General features: G+C 43.7%; 1 protein-coding gene across 1 annotated transcript in view; it reads left to right on the top strand.

The window, feature by feature from the left end:
* Nucleotides 1-480: 480 nt before the first annotated feature.
* Nucleotides 481-10,939, top strand: part of LOC310776546 (uncharacterized protein) — a gene marked incomplete at both ends in the record, with an annotated part of 35,305 nt that continues 24,846 nt past the window's right edge. Inside the window, 6 exons of the mRNA XM_083636726.1 lie at nucleotides 481-713; nucleotides 908-1,205; nucleotides 1,471-2,265; nucleotides 2,426-2,653; nucleotides 2,796-2,919; nucleotides 4,184-5,085. Of these exons, the coding sequence (XP_083492852.1) occupies nucleotides 481-713; nucleotides 908-1,205; nucleotides 1,471-2,265; nucleotides 2,426-2,653; nucleotides 2,796-2,919; nucleotides 4,184-5,085 (2,580 nt within the window). The remainder of the gene's footprint in view (nucleotides 714-907; nucleotides 1,206-1,470; nucleotides 2,266-2,425; nucleotides 2,654-2,795; nucleotides 2,920-4,183; nucleotides 5,086-10,939) is intronic.

Here is a 10,939-nt window from a genome sequence, read left to right as displayed (position 1 = left end):
TGGCTGCCTTCACGGTCTATGCTGCCTTCAAAGCAGTCAGGACGAAAGAAAAAAGGGCTGTCAAAGGGTTCTGGTTCAACAGTAATGGTCAAATAAAATAAATAAATATATATATTCCTTCCATTTTATTGCCCAAAATTGTAGTTTGTAGTTTCAGTAGTTAACTACACAAAAATGAGCAAAAAGTAGTTTAACTACTTGTCTCACTACACAAATATGAATGTTGTTGAACTACCTGCAAGCTACTGCAAAATGTCGTTAAACTACGTAGTTCAGCTACATAGTTCACTACTCCCCAACACTGGTTTCTTATTTCCAGTTTTGCACCTCCCACCTCTGTACTGCCCCCCCCCCCCCATGTAACCATGGAACATCACTGTTCCATTACTATCTGCCATGCTTTTATACCTATAAATACTGATGCAAGCTCTGCCCTGGTCCTGTTAGGGTGCATGCGCTGCTGCCCCGCAGTTTGTCTCTATGATCTCCACCCAAAGGTGGACAGAGCAGGGTTGGGCCCTTCTGCAGCTGCTGCTGGTGGCATCTCTCTCTGGGGCTGAGGATCCAGTGTGTCTGCAGATAGGTGAGCCAGCGGTCCCGAAGCTGTCTAAGAATGGGGACATTATTTTGGGGGGAATCTTCTCTTTCCACACCAGTTGGAAAGACAGACAGGACACCTACAGGTTCAGACCACCGCCACTGCAGTGCACAAGGTAAATCATACTGTAGCAAGCTGTTTGAGATAGAAGATCAGTAGAGTAGAGTATATACAAAATGCATTTAAAATATGGTTATCATGCTGAGTTGAGAAATAAGAAATCTTTGCTCATATTTTCACTTTTAATTTTGTTTCATTTCAAGGATGTACTGGCTATAACACCAACTATTTGTCACTCTCTGGATCCAGTTTGAATTTTCAGGCATTCCAGTTTGCTCAGGCTATGCTCTTTGCCATTGAGGAGATTAACAACAGCACAGACTTGCTGCCTGGCATCTTTCTGGGCTACAAGATCTATGATGAATGTGCCTCCATTGCAAGGGGAGTAAGTGTGGCACTGGCCTTGGCTAATGGTAATGAGGATATATCCACAGCCTCCAAGGCACCCTGCACCAGACCGGCCCAAGTGCAGGCCATTATAGGAGAGACTTCCTCCTCTCCTGCCATGGCTATATCCACTGTCATTGGACCTTTAAATATCCCATTGGTAGTTTTTTTTTATTATAAATAAATATCCATAAAGTAAATAACCATGTACTGTAATGGACATTGGCCACTGTTTGATCTATTTATTTTGTTTTATTTTCTCGATAATACAATAATTAGTATACTGTAACTTTTCTGACTGCTCACAGTAAAGGCACTTTTAAGAGAATTACTGCTAATGTGCTCTATATTTTCCTGTGTAAATTTACCCACCGAATTTGCATCCTCATCTTGGGAATAATATTCCTCTTGTCTCTACTCCCTAGATCAGCCACTTTGCCACCTGTGCTTGTCTCAGTGATAAAGTCCGGTACCCATCCTTCCTCAGAACAATACCCAGTGACTTCTACCAGAGCAGAGCTCTGGCCCAGTTGGTTAAGCACTTTGGCTGGACTTGGGTGGGGGCAATTAGGGGCAATGATGCTTATGGCAATAATGGTATGGCTATATTCACAGAGACGGCCCAACAGCTGGGCATCTGTCTAGAGTACTCTGTATCCTTCTTTAGAACAGATCCACAAGAAAAAATACAGGCAGTAATTGACATTATCAAAGCTTCCACTTCACAGGTGATTGTCGCTTTCCTCTCCGCCATTGATTTGCAAATACTATTACATGAGATGGCCCCCCACAACCTGACTGGGTACCAGTGGGTAGGCAGTGAGTCCTGGATTGTTTCCTACGGCACTGCAAGTATAAATGGACAGCACATCCTCGATGGTGCTATAGGGCTGACCATCCCCAAGGCCCATGTCACAGGCATGAGAGAGTTCATTTTGGATGTAAAGTCACTCAATTCATCTAGTAATGAATTGTTCACAGAATTCTGGGAGACAATGTTTGATTGTAGGTTCAAGCAGACGAAGGGCTCAGAAGAGAATCAGAGATACTGTACAGGCTCTGAAGATCTGTCTGGGCAGCAAAACCGTTTCACTGATATGTCATACATGCCCATCTTTAACAATGTCTATAAATCAGTGTATGCTGTGGCTCACGCATTACATAATGTTCTTGGCTGTAAAGAAATATGTGGCAATAAGGGACAGCCAGATCCATTCACAGTGAGTTGAACACTGACGCCTGAATGATAGTTCAACATGAACAGATTATTTTTTCTTTTTTAATTTTTAATATTATTTAATAAATTGTTGCATGTCCATCATTCTAATCCAAGGTGGTTTACATTTAATGGAATAAGTAAAGTAATATCTATCTGCTTAGATTTTGCAGCACATAAAAAAGGTTCAGTTCAAGACAAAGGAGGGGGAGGACGTTTACTTTGATGAGAATGGAGACCCAGCAGCAAAGTATGAAATCATAAACTGGCAGCCGAACAAAAATGGCATTGTGGAGTTTGTCACCGTTGGTTTTTACGACACATCTTTACCTGCAGAAAAACAACTTAATCTGCACACTAAGTCCTTAATTTGGGCACAGAACTCACAACAGGTTAATACCGTATGATCATTCATGTATTGTTAACTGGCAGAATTATTGAATCGTAATGTCAATTTGATCAGAATTCCAAATAGTGACTTGTAGGACAACAGCATATCAAAGTGTATCTCATACTGCTTTTTTGTTCATGCAGGTGCCTGTGTCAGTGTGCAGTGAGAGCTGTCCCCCAGGAACCCGTAAGGTCCTTCAGAAAGGAAAGCCGGTCTGCTGCTATGACTGTATACCATGTGCAGAGGGAGAAATCAGCAACACCACAGGTACAGTACCTAAGTATTATTTAATGGATCAGAGTATAACGCCTATAAATTCAATATCAGCAATCAAATAAATATTCAAATATAATACCAGTATTTACATGTTTATATACAGTACAATCCATAGTAACAATTTTGTTAATCATCAGTGCATTTGAATATCAAATTTGGGAGTACTGCGAAATCTTGTTCTGATTTATAGAAAATGGTTGAGTAGCATGTGATTATACTGTAAACAACATGTACATTAGTTGTAGATAGTCTGACTCACTGGAAGCAGGCTGCGAGTATAAGCTCTGCTAATGACGCTGACCATTTCAGTCAGAGCCTCAGCCGCTCCCTGCAAGCTCTGGCATTGGCTCCAACCATTTCAATTCCCCCTGCTGCCTCTCCTGCACCCCCTCTGCCGATCTGAGCCATAGGCATAGACACACACATGCATCCTCCGATACATGTGCAGTTGCCAGCCGATTATTTTCACCTGACTGTGGGGTGCTTCACCGGCAGGACGTAGCAAGTGGGAGCATCACGCTATTCCCACCAGTTACCTCCCGCCCCGAACAGGCGCCCCGACCAACCAGAGGAGGCACTAGTGCAGTGACCAGGACACATTCCCTCATTCCATTACGTCACATCATACATTGTACATCAACATCACGGCTCATCGTTCAAATGGTCCTACCCCTACCTCTACCCTAAGCCTAACCCTTACACCTTGATCCCCAGCTCTCTACGACCTTCATATCCCTAGCTACGGCCCCTTTTCCACAGCCCTGCCCCCTTGCTTGACCTCTCTCCAAACCCTCCCACCACCCACATCCCACCAGACTCTCTATGACCTTCCTAACTCTAGCTAAGATCCCTTTTCCCTAACCACGCCCCCTTCCCTCACCACACCCCTCCCACCACCCACATCCCCATAACCACTCTTCCTACCCACCTCCGAATCCTCACTCTCCACAACCTTTCTAGCTCTAGCTATGGCCATTATCGCCTTGTCCTGCCCCCTTCCACCACCCACATTCCATTAGCCACTCCCCCTACCTACCCGTCGAACCCCGATTCGATGACCTACCGCTCGCTTCGGCCCCTATTCCCTAGCCCGTCTCCTCCACTAAATGTGAGTGAGTGAGTGAGTGAGTGAGTGAGTGAGTGAGTGTCCTGAATTTTGGCATCTTCTGACCCCGGCCTGGCCTGCTGCCACCGCCGTGGGAAAATAAGGGTGCTACTCAGGAAATCTAATATCTGTTTTGATTTTAACTTGTAGATTCCATCACCTGTGTGCGATGCCATCCTGAATTCTGGTCAAACGAGAAAAGAGATGACTGTGAAAAGAAGGACACAGAGTTTCTATCATATGAAGAGGTTATGGGGGCACTGCTCACGGCGGCGTCCCTGTTAGGAACTTGGATGACTGCTATGGTGGCTTTCATTTTCTTCAGATACAGGAACACCCCCATAGTCAAGGCCAACAACTCTGAGCTGAGCTTCCTGCTGCTCTTCTCCTTGACTCTGTGTTTCCTGTGTTCTCTGACCTTCATGGGCCGGCCCTCTGAGTGGTCCTGCATGCTGCGACACACAGCATTTGGGATCACCTTTGTCCTCTGCATGTCTTGTGTTCTGGGGAAAACTATAGTGGTGTTACTGGCCTTCAGGGCTACACTTCCAGGGAGTAATATCATGAAATGGTTCGGCCCTGCTCAGCAGAGACTCAGTGTTCCGGCTTTCACTCTCATACAGGTCCTGATTTGCATACTTTGGCTAACTATCTCTCCTCCTTTTCCTTTCAAGAACTTTAAACACTTTAAAGACAAAATCATCTTAGAATGTGCATTAGGCTCAACTGTAGGCTTCTGGGCTGTGTTGGGGTATATAGGAGTCCTGGCTATGTTATGTTTCTTTCTAGCTTTTTTGGCTCGAAAACTGCCTGATAATTTCAATGAAGCCAAATTTATCACCTTCAGCATGCTGATATTCTGTGCAGTCTGGATCACCTTTATCCCTGCGTATGTCAGCTCTCCAGGGAAGTTCAGTGTTGCTGTGGAGATATTTGCAATTCTGGCCTCCAGTTTTGGACTGTTAATCTGTATCTTTATTCCAAAATGTTACATCATCTTATTGAAGCCAGGAAAGAATACAAAAAAGAACATGATGGGTAAAATACCATCAAAATCATCATGACGAGTGAATATAATAGGCACACTGTAGAATGACAAGAGCTTGTTTCAATAAAATCACATTTTATTCAAGAATGAAATAGGGTATTAATATTGTTGTGGTTGCTGTCATTGACATTAATCTAAATCAATACAGTACAGTTAGCCTATGTGTTGTTGTCATTGTTGAGGTTCATTTCTCACACAGACGGAAGGATATTCGTTGCTGAGTGACTTAACGATTAAATGATTCTATTTACTAGTCAAAACCTATATAACTCTCTCCCTCTATTAATTGGATTATGATGGTTACACTTCAATTGTATCATATCTGTCTGTTTACACATTTCTTGTTGCTGTAAACTCCTTACCTCATCACTGAACCAGTGGAGGGTAGGAACGCATTACACGTGGTTACAAGTAACACACATGAGTAAAAAAAAAAGAAAAAAGGAACAAGTACTTTTCAACTTCTTTTTTCTAAGTTGTACCTCTACTCTTTACTTGAGTCTATCTTTGAGCCAGTAATCGGCTTTTTACTTCGCTACATTTGCCATTGGCTTTCCTAGGATAGCTAACATTATATTAGCTTCTTCTTCTTCCCTCATGTTTATTAGCAAACAAGCTGAGGTGGACAGTTGGATTTTTCTTTTCATTCCATCTTTCCTAGATTTAGTCTTCTATAGATGTGACCACTACGCTGCATACTCAGACAAAGTCAATTTCTTCATATGTAATCGATGTGTAACTGTCAGTAGATGTCACCAACAACTAGCAGCACAGCTGCTGAGCTGAGAATTTAGTTTTTATTCGAATTTCCTCATTTCACTGGGCTGATTTAAACTATCATGTTTTATTCTGATTTACAATTGGTCATCTTCCACCCATACATGTATTACATGGTCAATAAATAAATATGAACTATTGTAAGTTGGCTCTGTATTTTCCTTGTATTTCCAATAACTAATCCAGTGGGTTGCTAGCCTCTCCAAGCTAGTAGCCAGCTTAGACAAGCTAATGACCAGCCTAGCCAATAAATGATCCAGTGGGTTGCTAGCCTCTCCAAGCTAGTAGCCAGCTTAGACAAGCTAATGACCAGCCTAGATGATCCAGTGGACTGCTAGGTAAGACGAATCAATAGCCAGCCTAGACAAGCTAATGACCAGCCTAGCCAATAGATGATCCAGTGGACTGCTAGGTAAGACAAAGCAATAGTCGGCTTCTCATTTCTCACTGACGGTCTCTCAGTTGCCGGTGCTGACCGATCATTGGCCAGATGGCTTGGGCAAAGATATGGCCACTGACGGCTTCTCAGTAGTCTTAAATTTGTCCCTTACGCTGCCCCATACCATGATGACTCCCAAGCAAGGCAAAAGGAAGCTTCCAGGGACAATCCATGGCCACATCTGACACCACTTTTTATTCCAAAGTCTAAAAAAACTAGAATGACCGCACCACGGATTTATGCCTCTGCCATTAGTTCATTCTTGGGAATCGCGTTTGTGAGGTCACATTGACCTTGAACTTTGACCATCAAAATGTAATCAGTTCATCCTTGAGGCCAAGTTAATGCTTGAGGCAAATTTGATGAAATTCCGTCAAAGCATTCCTGAGATATCACGTTAACAAGCTTGAAAATGGCGTTGGAGAGGTCACAGTGACCTTGACCTTTGATCACCAAAATGTAATCCATTTATCCAGGCGCCCAAGTCGATATTTGAGCCAAATTGGAAGAAATTCTATCAAGCCGTTCTTGAGATATTGCTTTAACGAACTTGGGAATGGCATTTGTGAGGTCACAGTGACCTTGACCTTTGACCACGAAAATCTAATCAGTTCATCCTTGAGTCCAAGTCGATGTTTGCGGCAAATTTGATGAAACTCCGTCAAGGCATTCCTGAGATATCGCGTTAACAAGCTTGAAAATGGCGTTCGGGAGGTCACAGTGACCTTGGCCTTTGACCACCAAAATCTAATCAGTTCATGCTTGAGTCTAAGGCGATGTTTGAGACAAATTTGATGAAATTCCGTCAAGGCATTCCTGAGATATTGCGTTAACAAGCTTGAAAATGGCGTTCGAGAGGTCACAGTGACCTTGACCTTTGACCTTTGACCACCAAAATCTAATCAGTTCATGCTTGAGTCCAAGTCGATGTTTGAGGCAAATTTGATAAAATTCCATCAAGACATTCCTGAGATATCGCGTTAACAAGCTTGAAAATGGCATTCGAGAGGTCACAGTGACCTTGGCCTTTGACCACCAAAATCTAATCAGTTCATGCTTGAGTCCAATGCGATGTTTGAGGCAAATTTGATGAAATTCCGTCAAGGCATTCCTGAGATATTGCGTTAACAAGCTTGAAAATGGCGTTCAAGAGGTCACAGTGACCTTGGCCTTTGACCTTTGACCACCAAAATCTAATCAGTTAATGCTTGAGTCCAATGCGATGTTTGAGGCAAATTTGATGACATTCCGTCAAGGCATTCCTGAGATATTGCGTTAACAAGCTTGAAAATGGCGTTCAAGAGGTCACAGTGACCTTGGCCTTTGACCTTTGACCACCAAAATCTAATCAGTTCATCCTTGAGTCCAAGTCGATGTTTGAGGCAAATTTTATGAAATTCCGTAAAGGCATTCCTGAGATATCGCATTAACAATCTTGAAAATGGCGTTCGAGAGGTCACAGTGACCTTGACCTTTGACCACCAAAATCTAATCAGATCATCCTTGAGTCTAAGTCGGTGTTTGAGGCAAATTTGATTTAATTCCGTCAAGGTGTTCCTCAGATATCGCGTTAACGAACATTGGACGTACAGACGTCCGTACGTACGTACGGACGGACAACCCGGATCCATAATGCCTCCGGCCTGGCTATCGCCGGCGGAGGCATAAAAACAGTTAGGCTACCTGATGGTGTGTGTGCTGTGCATGCCGAAAAATGCAGATATCTGCGCGCCTCTGCACCATCTATAACTCCTCTTCTAACCTCCGCAAGCACATTGAAGTAAGTTGCACATTAACGTTAACGTTACATGTGAAAATGTACTTAGCCCATTCACAGAAGCAGATAACTCTGTTTCCCTGTCAGGGCTGCTCCGCTTCTCCCAACTGGGAGCGCGCTGGATGCAATCTATATTGTGCATGCAATGTATATTGTACAACCCCACGTAAAACAAAAAAAACGAACTATCCCTTTAAGATCCGATAGAAAATATTCTATTCAATAAATATTGTTTGTTTATAGCTTACCTTGTTCTGTTCTGTATTCACCTTATGTAGCCCCGCCCACTTGACCCAGTTATGACTTCCTGTTCAAAAAACCGTCTATTTTACCTGGTCACTAGTACTGTACTGTCACAGGAAGTGTAAACACAATAGGAAGTAACTGGCTGACCCCTGTGTTGGAACATATTGGTGAATACAGTAAGTAATAGTCTTAGGCCGACAGATGGAGCAAACTGTTTAACGGAGGGATGATTGTAGTGGGAACACTGCGTTGACTGTGTGGTAATGGCAAATGTTTCACATGGCTCACAGGTCAGGAGGGCCCTTTAGCAGAATGTTGCCTTAGGCCACCAGCCTATGCGAGGCTGTCGTTCGTGCCACCATAGCAATTCAAGTGTGGTCACCCAGGGGCACCACACTCTGTTAATGCGGGCCTGTCCAAACCATCAGAACTACTTGCTTCATTTTGTGTCTATTCACCTTATGTAGGCCTGCCTACTTGACCTGTTTGAGTTATGACTAACTGTTCAAAACGCCGGGTGCTTTACCTGGTCAAACCAGATATAATCTCTGGTCAAAGCTAGTGACTCACTGGAAGCAGGCTGCGGCGATAAGCTCTGCCACAGGAAGTGTAAACACAATCGGTTCCAATTAGGGCTGGGTATTGGTTCAAATTTCAAGAATCGATTCGATTCCGATTCACAAGGTTCCGAATCGATTAATTCCGATTCTATTCGATTCCGATTCGATTAATTTCAATATCGATTTGGTTAGTGATACTAAAACATGTTTTTTGAGCTGTAACCTGAATTACATGACTGTCCAGTTATGTAACACAGGGGTTCCCAACCTTTTTTGCGCCAAGGACCGGTAGATACATGGGGAAAAAAAGTTGCGGACCGGTTGTCAATTTTAATGGTTTTAGTTACTATATTTACTCACCAGGTGATGACAAAGGGTAAAAAATAACCGCCTTTTCATCTGTCAATAAAGACACTTTCACAATTATGGGGGGGTGGAGGGGTTGGCGGCCTGGTTGAGCATATGAGAGGTGTCACAAGGGATGGGATCAGGGCTACGTCGTCAAAGCGTCAGTAGAACTCATTCAAGTGGCTGGCTAGATGAAGGTCATCGATGGAGTGCTTGGCAGATCTCTCTCAAACCTTTCCAAACAGAGGCTGAGTCAGTGTCCAAGACCTGCTCATGGAGTCGTTGTGAAAACAGGCGTTTAGCAGCTTGTATTCTTATCGAACCTGTATTTGCACTCTTTAAAGCACTGTTTGTCTCCACTTCTGAATGCCTCCTCTTTCTCCAGTCTGAGCTTTTTGAGTTTGGCAGTGAACCACCTCTTGTTGTATTTCACTCTAGCCGTTTTCACACATGCGCTTTATACCGGGAAATGACCAGAAAGCGGTGTAATGCCTTCATGTGTGAAAGTTGTTTTCCGGTATAAGCGCGCCCCCGTCATCGCGGACATTTGACCACTGCTAACCTTGTGATAAGAGCGGTATGTCTGCTTCATGTGTGGGCGTGCCGAATTCCCCCCCTCCCCTCTCTGCTCGCTCTCTGGCCAGTCCTTCAGTCCTCCTCAGTCAGCGGCCTGACAGGGACAGATCAGCGAAAATGGCAGCGGCTTGTCCTGAGAGTCTTGCAAGCCGCCCAACGCTTGTAGAGAAAGCAGATGCACGAAGCGAAATGTGGAAGTATTTTGCTTACGTTGCTGACAGCGTAGGCAAGCCCCTGGACACATCAAACGAAGCCAGTCTGTAAAAAGTGCTTCAACGCGACGCAGGTGAACGGATAAACATCGAACCAGGCTATTTCTCTCAGACAGGGATCCCAACTTCTTCAAAGATTTCAGTTCAAAGACTGGTTAGTGAATGTGAAGGATACAACATACATGCCCTCTTAAGTCAAACGAGTGTGATTTATTGTGTGACAAGCAAACTTATTTCACCATCGGAGTTACAAAATACAGCTTCAAAATACAGCTTCTTTCACAGCTATTTTTACACATGTGATCCCGTGTGAAATTCTGGGAAATAGCCGTTATTGATTTACAGGCAATGTTCCTGTACGCATGTGTGAAAACGGCTTCTGGAGCGTGTTGGAATGCAGCTGTTCTCACATAGACTGATGTAGGGTGTGTGACTGCATCAGTATATTCATCCAGACTGGTCATGGCAGCCCTGAATACAATCCAATCTGTACAGTGCAAGCATGCACGGAGGTCTTCCACAGCTTCACTGTCCACTTTTTTTACATCCTCAGAACAGGTTTAGCGAGTTTTACACCCCATTTACACCTGGTTTTTAAATGTTACCTGTATCCAGATAAGTTATCTGGATAATGGTAGGTAGCATTTTAAAACCAGGTGTAATTGGGGTGTAAAAGATCTGAACACAATGTGAGCCAGACTATGTCCAGATGTGGTCAAGATGTTCTGATCACATCCTGATCACGATGCATCACCTTGCATTATGCATTTTTCCTTATAAAGATAACATCCTTATCCAGATACAGCCACAGATCACATTTAAAAACCAGGTGTAAATGGGGTATTTGTTGCTGTCACCCCCCCCCCCAAAAAAAGTGTGCCCCATCCTCTCCAGAGTCTCCACCCTAGAACTTTGTTCCAGGG

Source organism: Poromitra crassiceps, assembly GCF_964638095.1.
Source record: "Poromitra crassiceps genome assembly, chromosome: 5".
Lineage (NCBI taxonomy): Eukaryota > Metazoa > Chordata > Actinopteri > Beryciformes > Melamphaidae > Poromitra > Poromitra crassiceps.
The sequence above is the reverse complement of the archived record's forward strand: the minus strand, read 5'-3'. Positions and strand labels throughout refer to the sequence as shown.